This window comes from Phoenix dactylifera, chromosome 2, assembly GCF_051530095.1.
Source record: "Phoenix dactylifera cultivar Ajwa chromosome 2, Ajwa_hap1_PhDact_Kaust_v1.1, whole genome shotgun sequence".
NCBI classification, from domain to species: domain Eukaryota; kingdom Viridiplantae; phylum Streptophyta; class Magnoliopsida; order Arecales; family Arecaceae; genus Phoenix; species Phoenix dactylifera.
In genome coordinates, this window is record NC_143191.1 from 26543559 (window position 1) to 26557195 (window position 13637).

At 40.4% G+C, this 13637-nt stretch overlaps 1 protein-coding gene across 1 annotated transcript; it reads left to right on the forward strand.

Moving 5' to 3' along the window:
• Positions 1-2113: 2113 nt before the first annotated feature.
• LOC103697422 (ankyrin repeat family protein) lies at positions 2114-12774 on the forward strand. The gene is made up of 4 exons (XM_008779273.5): positions 2114-2589; positions 10225-10966; positions 11046-11216; positions 12211-12774. The coding sequence occupies exons 1-4, from the start codon at positions 2115-2117 to the stop codon at positions 12581-12583; spliced, it is 1761 nt and encodes a 586-aa protein (XP_008777495.3). The 5' UTR covers position 2114; the 3' UTR covers positions 12584-12774.
• The last annotated feature ends 863 nt before the right edge of the window (positions 12775-13637 follow it).

Consider the following 13637-nt stretch of genomic DNA (forward strand, 5'->3'; position numbering starts at 1 on the left):
TGGTAGGGGTCTATGCCAAACCCCCCACCATTAAGGTGGCTTTATATTCATAAATCATAAATTCTTAGTGTTCAATATTTATTAATTTATTAAAAAAATTTATGAAGCATTAATTTTTATCGGGCCGAGCCGGGCCCAGGCCCGGACCGTGCCAGGCCCGCGTGCCAGCCCGGCCCAGGCCCTTATGGGCCGTGCCGTGCTGGCCCGCGGGCCGTGCCGTGCTTGGCCCGCGGGCCTAGACCGGGCCGTGCCGGCCCAGGCCCGAAGCGGGCCGTGCCAGGCACGGCCTGCTGGCCAGGACCCTCTAGCCCAGCACGGCCCTCTCAAAGGGGCCGTGCCTGGCACGGCCCGTCACTGTAGCTGGCGGGCCGTGCCTGGCACGGCCCGCTTCGTGCCGTGCCGGGCCGTGGGCGGCCCGGCCCAGTGCCCATCTCTAATTGGAGGGGGCGCATCTCAACCATCCCATTCGGCTTTTGTGAGAAGATGGAATCGGGACAGGATCAGGATTCCAAAAATCATCCATGTGGGAAGAAAAGAAGAAAAGATGGAAAAAAGAGAAAAGATAAAAGAAAAGAAGAAGACGAAAAAGAAAAAAAGGAAGGGAAGGGAGAAGAAAAAGACAAAAAAATTGAAGGAAAGATGAAAGAGAGGAAAGAGAAAAGAGAAGAAATTTAATATTTTGATTAAAACATCAATATCTCAACTAACATACCATTCTATTGGAAAAAAGTTTTATATAAGTTTCATAACTAATAATAGTGAAAATACAATAGCAATTAAGTGTTAGACAATATTACACCCCCATAAAAGTAAAAATTAAGAGACCAAAAAGGTGCCAACCTACTAATACAGAAAAATTTTCTTGGTGGATTTGGATTCAATTATCATATCCATCAAAGTTTGTAGGGTTAGGAGTGTCGTGGAGGATGGTTGTCATAGACTAGTATAATTTATTATCTATGTACATTTCACTGCCTATGGACCTATTTCACACGAGAAGAATATAATAGAATAGAGAGCTACGAGAAAGTCAATCTCTGGTCTTTTGCTCACATTCATGTTTGAACCGGACAATGAACATGTTATCATGAGGTCAATATTTTGGAACAATAAACTTGTATAATTTCATTGCATGCTAGATTCAAACCTATCCGGAACTAAAGACAATGTATGAACAGGCATCTTAAATACTTTAATGTGTATTTCAGGCATACGTGCACCTAGTAGAAGCTATAGGGTAGATTCGCAACAAATTACATCAGACACGATTAAATTGATCAAAAACAACTTTGAAAAGTTCTTGGAAGCCCTCGCCGCCTAGCCATCTCAAGATAAATTTTGATGACAACCTGCCTGCTCGTGGAGACAGAGCTAGAGCTATGTTTGTGATCAAGGACCATGACTCCAAGTTGATTGCTGCGGGAGGCGTCAAGGCATCAGCTTTTGGGGTAGAGCTCAGGGTAGCGTGGAAGGAAATCTTCTACGCAAGGCATGTGTTAGGGGCTAGAAGTATCGTCCTTGAGGGAGACTCAGCCATGATGATTGAATGGATACTAAAGGAGGGGTGGAGGGGGGCAGAATACCCGCTACTAAGCAATATCCGTCGGTTGCTGAGGGAGTGTGATGCCTTTTAAGCCGTGTATGTGTATTGAGAGGCAAACAGAACAGTTGATTGAGGCGCTTTCTTTGCTGTCCAACACTCCGATAAGATTCTCTGGACTTGGCATGTATTTGTTCCTCCACCACTGTGCCGTCTTCATTTTCTTGTCTCTGCTGGCTGTGCTCATGCAAGATTTGTGTGAGCAGCTGGCATATAAAAAAGAAAAAAAATGTTCAACACAAAAATGCCAAACTCAGATCAAAATCGAACTCGGATATATGTCATGATAAATCTTACAAAACCAAAAGGTTCAGCGATGGACGCATCATGGGCCGATCAACCAACTCGGATCCATCCTTGCATAATGTTACATGTCCGGCAAGTATCAAACACCAGCAAAGCAGAGTTGCCTACCCCTGCTCATACAAATCTCCGCAAGTTTTATAAAACCATCTCCACCACATCCCAGGGCTTCCCGCCCGCTTCCCCGATCCCTAAAGACCCACTCCAAAAGATGGACCGGCGGCCGTGGGCCATCGACCCGGACCTGGACGGCCTGGACCTCGACCCAGAGGACCTCCAGCCGTCCGTCCCGCTCAAAAAAGTCCCCGCCGGCGACGTCTTCGAGGCGGCGCGCGCCGGCGACGTCGACCGCCTCCGCTACCTCCTGGAGACCGGCGTCAACGTCAACGCCCGGGACCAGTGGGACTCCGTCGCCCTCTACTACGCCTGCCTCGCCGGCCACGTCGAGGCTGCCCGGATGCTCCTCGAGGCCGGCGCCATCTGCTCCGAGCGCACCTTCGACGGCGACCGCTGCCACTACGCAGCCCTCAACCTTCGCGTGCGCCGCCTCCTCAAGGCTTTCGAGGCCCGCCCGCCGCCGCTCGGACCGCTGCCCGCCGCCCTCCGCGACACCTTCCTCGGCTGCCCTGCCAATCGCCGCGCCTATCTCGAGCAGTGCGATGACGCCGCCGCCGCGTGGGCAACAGGTCAGGTTGCATGATTCCCCAAGAGAGCTTAGATTTTTCTTTCAATTTTTTTTTCCGATTAACTAGTCAGCAAGCATAAATTGGTTAATTGGTTTTTTTTTTCCGACTTCATCAGTGCCTATTTAAGTGCTGACCTGGTAATATAGAAAACAATTTGGTAAATTCACAGAAAGAATGCGAGTGACTGACTAGAATAACGTAGGAGGGTATTTTGGAACACTTCTGGATGATCACAGCTGCCCGTTGGTGTTAATTTTGATGAATTAAGCTGAGAAGGGAGAGGAAAAGGGGAAGAGAATAGAGAATATAGTGATCTGAACCTACTTAACGCTAAAGGAGGGAACAAAGAGATGGAGGAGGAGGGTTTACTAGGTGGAGTGAAGGAAGATGGGTGTAAAGGGAAGAAGAATAACAGAAATGAGACTACAGGGATGAGGAAGAAAGAAACTGGTAAACAAAGTTTTATTTAGTATTAAGGCACTACTGAATTTGATGAAGCAAGTAAAAAACTACAAATTTATTACACTAACCAAGAGATGCAATCTGTACTAATGAGAATCAAATATATTTGTCTTTTGAATATCTTTCTCTTCTTTCCTTTCCAAATGATTGAAATAAGGTAGATAAAATGACTTCTCAGTCTCTGTCCATTATTGCCTTTAAACGGCCAGAATTGCTGGTTGAAGTCAAAAACTCCAAAAGCAATCCAAGTTGGCCTTCTTTATGCTTTTCTAAAACTTGATAAAACCTAGAGCATACATCTGTATATAGTAGCCGAAAACTTCTACCAAGGGTTGCAGACCTACATCAAGATGTCTTATGAAACTTGTTCTGGCACCGACTTCCTATATGCTTCCAATTCTAAATAATTTTGAGAGATTTGCTTTCTTGCACTTATACCAAATCTGCTCCAACACTGAAATCCTGTTTCAAGTAGCCAAGCATTGTGATGCCCTTGATGCCTCTGTTGCCTTTTTTAGCAACAGCTAATCTATGCTTAAGTTCTTTCTAAATTGTAGGGCATACAATCCCCTAACAAACAAACAAAACGCAGTAGTGCTTATCACATCAAGATGGAGTAGGCAATAGAGCACATCTCAAGAGAAAGGTCCAATGAGTACATGGGGAATTTTACAACCTAAGTTCCCAATTGTCAACCTTGTATCAATACCCCTTGATTTTGCAAACATCCTTGGCTTATGCAAATTGGTATTTAGGGGAAGCTACATGTAGGAGAGAATGGAGAAGAGATAAAAAAGCAATCTATTATAATCCATCTTTTACTTCGTAGTAAGTACTGTTGTGATTACCTTGTATGCCCATTTTAAAAGGCTGATTTGTATGCCATAAATTGTATTTGCCCTTCTTCAGCAATTGTGTGATGGAAAGTTTTCATTAAAAAGGAATCTTTCCTAAGATAAAGTATGCTAGGTGCTTCAATTTATTCTCAATATATTGATTCCTTTGTGAAAGTTGATAGAAGAATAAAGGATAATAATCCTAATCAAGGGCCTTTTCTCCTTTTAATTCAAACACAGAGTGCTTAGTATTGTTTTTACCAAACCTGTTTTGATTAGTATAGCCTATTCAACATTCATATTTTTTGAACTGCCCTTGATATGACCCTAAAGATCTCCCACTGTCTGTGTATAAAAGGGTCAAAAGTGATTCAAATACCCAATTAAAACACACAGACATGGGTGCATTTTATAAGAGTAACCTCACTTGAAGTAGGATCACTGAAGAGGTCAAAACTCAAGTTTTTCTTTTAATTAACTTGTCAGTGTTAGCTGATCTCATCAGGCGAGAAATTTTATATCATACTCAATCCTTGGAGACCTTTTTGATGCTGTATAATCAAGATGATGCCAACCCCATACAAATCGGCACCAAATCCTTGGTAAAGGTAACTCTAGGTAGGAGGCAAGCTGCATTGAGACCTAGGCTGCTAGCGGCTGAGCAAGACATGTACGCCCTTGGTCATCAGAGCTTATACAACTAGGTAAGAAGAAGGTGACACTTTATCTTGAAACTCCTTTATAACATGGTATATAACATAGTGAAGACCCTTTCTAGGTGGTTGATTCTAAATAGGGTCAACAGACAGGCACCTTTTCTTAATTTACGCTTCCTAACTTGTTAATGCTCAAGTTTTTTTGAGGATTTGTAAAGGTGTGGCTTTATAATGATCTTTCGAATTTCATTTTTAAATAGTTCGAGAAGTACAATGGTTGAGTAGGACTTATAAAACATAGTGAGCCTGTGATAGGATCTATCAAATAAAATAAAGGTTGATTTCAAGCTAGAAATCTTAGTTTGATTTGATCTTGTAATCTATTGGATCCACCTGTCATTCAAATTCAGATCTATTAATCATTCAATAACCAATCTGACAAGGTAGGGGTGTGGGAAGGGGACTTAGGTGTGGGGTGTTTGTGCGTGACCGTGGCACATGAAGGTGAGGGGGTGATTGTCGGAGGAGGTTGGTGGATGGAGAAAGGAATAGAGAGAAATATGAAGAGGAGAGGATTAGAAAGAGAGAAGGGCCTTTATTATTGGTGGTAGTGGGTGGTTAGCTATTGGTGGTGGATGAGTATCCACTATTGGATATTTGCTGCTCCTCAGTGCAGTAGATGGAGATAAGTGGTGAGGTTGGGAAAGCCAAAGAGGGAGATCTCGGCAGTTTCTGGATTTGGTGGGGAGGATTGTGTCCTTAATGTCTCCACTCCTCTTTTACTTTTGAAATCTTTAAAGAGGATCCAAATCTAATGGAGGACCTTCAAGATTAATTTAGACATTGTATAAGTATAACAATATCTGAAAATTCAGTTTGGGTCGTTATTGGACCAGACCCCAACCCAAGTTCAGTTCATTTTAGTATTGGGTAATCGTATTTGTGTCATGATTTGAATATTGTGTCAATTTTTTTTGAATTGAGGTTGCTATGTCAAAATTGTTTACCAGATTCACCCAGTTAGATCGATTGGCCTAGAATCTAATCCATTGATAGGACTATTGCATAGGATGAACCAAATTATTGGAGATATGTAAAATTTGTATTGGAATCTACTTCTTAGCCATAATATATGAATGTCGAATCTTGAGTAGTTAATTATGTGTTGTCCATTACCGGTTCTTGATAAAAAGCAATAATAGTAAAATGATAAAATATATGTAAAGTGATGTACATCTAGATTAGACACTATATATATTTTAAATAATCATAAACTTACTCAACTTGAATCTCATGATGGGTGCTATGCTCCCTTTAGTAATTCCCCTTTTAATGTTTAGGAGTGTAGGACTTAGTTGCGTTGTCCTTCGCTCCTCATTAGAGGGTTGCCTGCTAGATGTAGTATTCGATCTACCCATACCCACCTCTACGAATAGATAGCTTGTGATCACGACCTGATGCCTATGCGGTTGTTAAGACACATGCTTGCTTCCACAGGACATACTTGATGCGGGTTCAACCTCCTTAGCATAAAGATATACCTGGCCTAAGGGTTTCAAAGTGCCTAAGAAAGAAAGATTAAGGGTAATTAGACTAATTTGGATGCAATGAATATACCTAAACTAAAAACTAGAAAGAGAATAATTGAAATAATACTAACTTGGGGATTTGGTAGAGAAAGGAAGGTATTGGGACACCTCGTCTTCCCTCTAAAATCCCATAAAAAGAAACTAAAGGGACTAGGCTAATGCAATTATGCCTCATATGCAATAAAATTAATTAAAAAAAGAGATGAGAGACTGAAGGACTTCCTGGAGACATGCAAACCGAGGTTGAGCCTTATTGCCAGTGACCTTCAAATCTTCAGCACCCTCCATGACTATCGGAAAAGTTATGTCCATTAAGGCAAGGTAGCCTTAGTCTACCTAAGTTTGTTATTGCAAAGGCTTAGAAATCCAAAGTGGGACTTTTCCAAGACATTTCTCTCTTCTCTATTTTTTTCATCTTTTGGTTTTAGGGGCTTGGGGGTTTTATAGGGCTCTCAAGAATAATGTTTTATAACCCGGACCAAATAGGCTGGTTGAACTAGGTGTTTGATATGGGTAGACCTATACGCTTAGCTTTCCTAAAAATCCATTTTAATTTTGAAAAATTATGAGAAATTGCTGGTTGAATTGATGATTTGTTCAAACTAGAACAAGTTCATGGGAATTGGCTGGTTTTTAAATAGTATATGAGATTAGGTTGAGATGGGGAATAGGAAAAGTGGATTGATAGAATTTGAAGCCTCATAGGATTTTCTTCACTCCGTGATCTCTTTCCCTTCTTCCTTTTCCTCCATTGGTCAATGGGGGTGCACGGTTGGTGAGCATTGGATGACCTAGGTCTCTCTCTCTTCCCCTCCCCTCTCCCTCCCTATAACCAGCCTATCTCTCCCTCGCCTTTCCTCTGTGTCTCTTTCCACACTTTCACCCACCCAATAGTAATTGGAGCTGGTGAACGGTCTTAGCCCCGAACCACCTCTGCCTCCCCCTTATTTGGCTCGAGGGCCAAGGCAGTAGCCTTACATATAGGCCATGCTTTTCTTTTAATTTAATATTTCTTTTTATCTTTCAGATTTTATTTAATTTGGGAGAGTAAAGCAATTTTCATTCACCATAAATCCTTGGATAGATGTTTAAAGCAAGGGCAACAAGTGTTGCTGCTAGCTGCAATTAATAAACTAGATAACTATAGAGCCCATTATGATTTGTTATGACTTTTTTCCTTCTTAGTCCTAGGGACACTCTTGTAGGAGCAGCAGGGGTCGACTCTTTGCTTTCAAGAGTCGACTCATGAATAGCAGGGGTCGACTCTTTGCTTTCAAGAGTCGACTCATGTGTAACGGGGGTCGACTCATTGCTTTCAAGAGTCGACTCATGTGTTTAGTGAGTCATCCTTTGATCCTGGCAGCATGACATAGTTGGTTTTGAATTAATTCTGGAAGCAATATATGGTTAATCAGCTAGCATGCCATATACCATTGGAAAGCTTTACTCCTCTAATTTCCAACACACTTGATCTCGTGCCATTTGAAGATCCTTAGAGAAAGTTATGGCATTTTTACTACTGCACGTCTGGACTACCAACGCCTAGCGAAGTGCATTTAAGTTGGTCTTTTTCCAGCACATAGTTTCATTTCCCTAAGTGTCTTTTGGTATTTCTAAATATTGGAACTTGTATCTAGACTCCCATCAATGTGTTTTAGCACTGTTTTGTTTTACCTATGCTTGGAGGGATGTTCCAAGATAGCATATAAAGCTGGTATATGAATGAGATGAAAAGGAGAGTTATTATTTTTAGAATTCCTTTCCAGCAAGCCTTTTTTGCTTTTGTGAGTTGAGTGACATTCTCCTCCCAATCAAGCGCGTGGCTTGGTCGCATCGAGTGGCATCTGCGATTAGTAGCGTCGAGTGGCATTCGCTATCACTGGTTGAGTGGCATTCCAGGATTATCTTTTTCTTGGTTGAATCCTTTTGGTTTGGCCAAGACTTGCAGGTTTCAGCCTGCATCACACTCTTTGTTCCAAGTTGGTTCCTTGTATTGGTTAGTGCCACCCCCTACTGGGTGTGCCATATTGCCTAGTACTGAACCAATACTTGGTATGGGGGGGCACACCGTGTCTCGATGTGCCAAACTAACCCCTATTTCAGGCATAGCAATATTGCGATCTTTGGTTCCAACCCTTGCTACTGATCAACATTGTCCTTGGAGAAAAAGTTGGCACAAGCAACTTTTGGCAAATATTTTACTTGTTAACCCTATCTTTTGGTTTATTTTCAGTGAATAAATGAAATTTTGACAATTAATTCGTAATCATATTGTACATATATTATGCTTAATCGGTATTGTGCATTATTTGTAATGCCATATTATTATAGAGATTAGAGAGTAGTAAAAGTTGTTAGAAATGTTAATTATTTTTTTGTAAGTTTGTGTGTTGATAATATTAATATTATATATATATAAAATACTATAATTAATATATTTATTGCATCATTATGATATCATGGTTCGATTAAGGTTAACCTGATGGTTGAATCAGCGACGCATGAGCTTGCCTCCTTTCCGATTCAATGAATGGTCCAGGTTTTAGAATATTGCTCAAAAGAGGTCTAGGCTAGGTGCATACCACGTGGAACTAAAGAAAAGTAGTAAAAATTTCGTGAAAGCTCATCAAAATTGGCTAGAAATCAACTCAGGGGAGTTTGAGCTCAAGTCGACTTTGGATCCCTTCCAACAATGAAGGTGGTGCCATTAGAAATGTATTGATAATGAATGGTCCACCATCATGCACCAACCAACATCGAGAATAAACAGTTAAAATTACTGACTTTGGGGAGTCTCACTGTCAATGCCTACTAATGATATGTAGTTTACTGTCAATATGGTTTGGATTTGGTCTAGTCCTTTCCCTTGTAAAATTGATGGATGTAATGCATGTGGCAGGCTATACGACATGGCTAGGCCCTAATTCTCAGGATCTAGAATCGCATGGCGTCCTTATTAGTGACACTTTAGTCTTTGTCTGGATGTCAAAACTCGGGTCTCTACAAGGGCTAAAGTTCATATTGTCATTTTTTGTTTGTAGGGCCCTAAACCTGCCAAGAGTAGTTTAACCCCCTATCATATGGCTGTAAAAGATGTCTAGAACTGCAAGAAGTGAAAATTTGACAATTGCAAAGAGAAAAAAGAAGTTAGGGTATGAACACGGTGCCGTGTCATTCAATGTCCTGAATTCAATTGTCATATGATCCATGATTCAGATCTTATGATGCCTATCATGTGCATGCATTCAATCGAATCTGTACAATTAAAAGAAGGAACCCTGGTACTTCAATGAATCAAATTGGTCATGCATAATGTGGACCTAAATGTCTTACATAGAATATACATTGGAGGAAACTTAGAGGCAACGTTATTTAAGGTGAAAATAAGGGAACAAATTGAGTGAGAAGGTGTGCTTATGTCCATTCGTCCATGACTAACAGGAGGGTAGTCTATCATGATTGAGATTGTACCTTTGCAGTGCTCTACAGGTCACTGCACCAACATAAAACACTGAGATGATGCTGTTGCTGTGTGTACATGGGTTGCTTGGTTATGCACACAGCCCCTCTGTGTGGTGTTTTTTTCTTTGAACTTCCCCCTCCAGGTTTTTGAGTATTGTTTTTGTGTACAAGGCTCTATCAATCTCCTTGTTTTCATAACTCAGGTTTGATCACTGTTGAGGAATTACTGCAGAATATCTCTATTTATTCTCTAACATATAGGCATCTTTGTATGCAAAAATAAATTACATCCTAGATAAATTCTGTATAGTTTTCTTGCCAGTGTTGTTGCATATTAGTATAATTTCTACATGGGCTATCAGCTCTCACATGTCCTTGATACATGAGGCAGTTGCTATTTATGGGTTAAATATGACTAGAATAAATGGGTGTTCCTCGTACTGATGACATCAATTTTTTGTTATCTGCACTGCAACCAATATCACTTACTTCAGATCTATGATAAACTGTTTTTCATTTAAACACAATATAAGCATATTTCTATTTGTATGGCAAAAGGAGATGTTTGAGAATACAAAACTTTATCATCTAGTGTCGTTACTTACAGAATTTAAACACATTACTGAACAGGTTACACTTTGTTAAATGATGGATCCATTTCCACTCCACTGCCCCCAGATATCACCTTCTATGTGGATGGAAGACCTATTGAAGCTCATCGGGTTATATTAAGTGCCCGGTCACCCTTCTTTAAGAAGAAATTCGAGACAGATTGGAAGGATCGCAAGGAAGTGAGATTTTCTAGCCAAAAATTGTCTTATCGTGCATTATATGGCCTTATTCATTTCTTCTACTCCGATAGACTTGAAGTTGCAGTGGATGACATGGAAGATCTTGCACGCACATGCAAAGCCTGCAAGTGTGAGGAATTGCAGAAAGTCCTTCAGAAAGAAATGATTCACCAAAAATATGCAGACTATAAAGCACTAATGGAGGTGGATAATTCTCAGAAAAGGTTCATTTTACAAGGCTTGTCCCTACCAGAGCAGGATAGGCTTCCCTTTGCCTTGCATCGCATTCTAGAAATTTCCCTTGCTAACTCCAGTGGGACAAGCATGTGTTCTGATGATACACGGGACTTGCAAATGAGCCAATCTAATGATGATCTTGCTGATGTTTGTATAAAAGTTGGTGAAAGGATTTTCCGCTGCCACCAAGTGATCCTGGCCTCAAGATCAGAGTATTTCAGAGCAAGGTTGTCTCGAATGACAGGATTTCTTGAAGGGAATGATGGACTGCCTAGTGTCTCACTTCCCTTTCTAGAAGAGCATGACTTGAGTACAGAAGCATTTGAGAAAATGATAGAATATATGTAAGCTGCAAGTCTGTTTCTGAAGTTTTAGTTTCTACAATGTGTCCCACTTGCTTCTGACATGCCTGATTAAACTCAGGTACACAGATCGCTTGAAGGATATGGACCCTGATCAGGCGGAAGAAATGTTTGATGCTTCTTCAAGATACTTGTTATTTCCTCTTAAACGCGCTGTTGCTGATGCTCTGCTACCGCATCTGGAGCTGGTCTCACCTGCTGAACTCTGCCACTGGCTGATATTATCGGACATGTAAGGGATTATATGTCTCCTTTCTGTTAATCATGTTCTTAGCTGTTACTTGTATCTGATGGATACTTATTACATATATATGATGAATAAAATACACGAATAAGTTCTATTTATGATACAGTTTATAATCAGTTACATTGCAAAGGTTTCTGCTACAATGTAAATTTGTAAGCTTTTTTCTTTAAATTCAGAACTCAATGATTCAGCTCGAGTATAATGTGATGTAAGTAGATTCAACTGATCTTAATTCCGTGCTTTTTCCAGTGCTTGAATCAGGTGCCGGACATCCTTATTCGGCAGATAGTCTATCCCTTTATGCCATTGTTCCTGATTGACACTTAAGTTATTTATAAAGATCCTTAGTATGGAAATCGGTTAGCATAAATATTGAAATGTCTCCAACAATAGTTGAACATAGGAAGTAGTAGGTTCTTACATACTCATTTCTGATCAATACACATCGTCATGGATTAGTAAGCTTGAGAAAGTGTCATATGAGTTTCATATTATGAAGCAGTGTGCTTTATTATCCAATAGCTTTTTAATTATCATTTTTGTACATCATATCTCTATACGTCTCTCCAAACAGAATACAAGTCCTTTCCCTATAGCCTCTATTTTTTGGGTATACCTAATTAAAATGGACAGAAATATATCTCACTCATCCACTAAAATTGTGCTTATGCAGTTTTTTAAATTATTTTTATAGCAAATATTACTTGAATATTATGAGGCCTAAAGTACATTGCCTGCCTGATATTTTCGCTGTTATCTGCAGTGCTAATCTTAACCAAGAGTCTTTATATGATAAAATCACTTCACCAGTACTGAATTATCACTGTCAGATAATGTTTGTGCAATACAGTAACCCATGACATCATATATTCCTCGAACACTCATAAAGGCCATGCAGAAATCTGTGCTTGCAGCTTCAGTAGAATGATTATCACTTAAATGCATGGTTTTGCTGAAGTAGGTTGATGAAATAATGCAGGTACGGTGTTTTAAAGATAAGGGAATATTGTTTGGATGTTATTGCTTGTAATTTTGAGACATTTGCTGATACACGAGAGTTCCGGGCCATGCTCTTGACACTCCCGCCGCCCTCTGGAGATGACTCATTGCGTACAACCCTTCCTAGTGCCCCAGGGTCTGTGGGCAAAACTGATCAGGGCAATCTTCTAGATGACTTGAGAGAGAAATGGTTAGAAGCTGAAGCTGCAGAGCTTGACAAGAGAGATGAGAGTGCGGCTTTGTTTGACAAGCGGCTTGAGATGCTTATGCTTGCAGCAGAACAGGAAGCCAATGAAGTTCATGGTGATTCCATTGAAAGCAAGCACTGTGATCAGGTGTCCACCATGTTGTAAGTTGTGCCCAATCTTGATTTATGTTGTAGTGAAGGGGTCTGGTGCGGAATAATTGTTTTTGCCCGTCATTCATTTTGCTTCTTGTTACTATATGAACGAAGATGAATTACAGATAGCGGATACCATACATGTTCTTTTCTTTGCAAAGCTGAGTCAATGAAAAAGAAAAAGGAAAACTGCTATTTTCAGCACACTATATCTTTTTAATTATTTTGTTTTGTTTCAAGATCCCATTGGAGAAACAATTTAACTTCACTGTGGTTGCTTCATCATGCGCAATTGCTTAGGCTGCCAGCCATTCTTATGGTGTTTTCAAATGGTATTATTCAAATCTCTAATGTTCTTTACACTATTAAGTATTAACAATTATCTTTAATAGATTCTGGCATTGCTATTATCTCTTTCTTTATGCAATAACAATGAGCAGGACCGATCATTTCAAAAGAAATGATGCGAGTTACTAGGTTGGATAATGACTTGTGTCAAATTAAAGATCCGGCAAGCTGGCTTCATCATGAATGGTTGTTTAAAAATGTCAGCTGCTCTGCGGCTGTTGGGATGAAATAACATGGTGTGATTGGCACCCTCCATGTCCAGATCCTCTACAGCATGTGACTGAACTGGAGATACTTCAGTTCTGCAATCATGATTCATGACTGTTTGTATATCACATAATGACCCATGATTGCATGATTCCTGCATGATCATGCAACGTGCTATCATTATACTGTGCATGTCCTTGCAATTAGGAGCTGTCTCATGATACACCAATGACCATGATTTCTGGATCTCTACAGTTCAAAACCCAGCATGACAGGATCGGATCTAACTTTTAATTAAGCATGATTTTCCACCAGATGTGAAATGTGATTCATTCATGAAAGAACATGCGAGCTGGAGTTTCAGCCTGAATCATAAGAATCAGGATGTAACTTGATTTCTGCCCACTGCAAAGCATGCCCACAGGACAACTAAGAAAATATACACTTCACTGACCTTTTTTTTCTTTTGGTAAATATGCTTTGCTGGCCTTTGGATGAACACCTGTCTACAG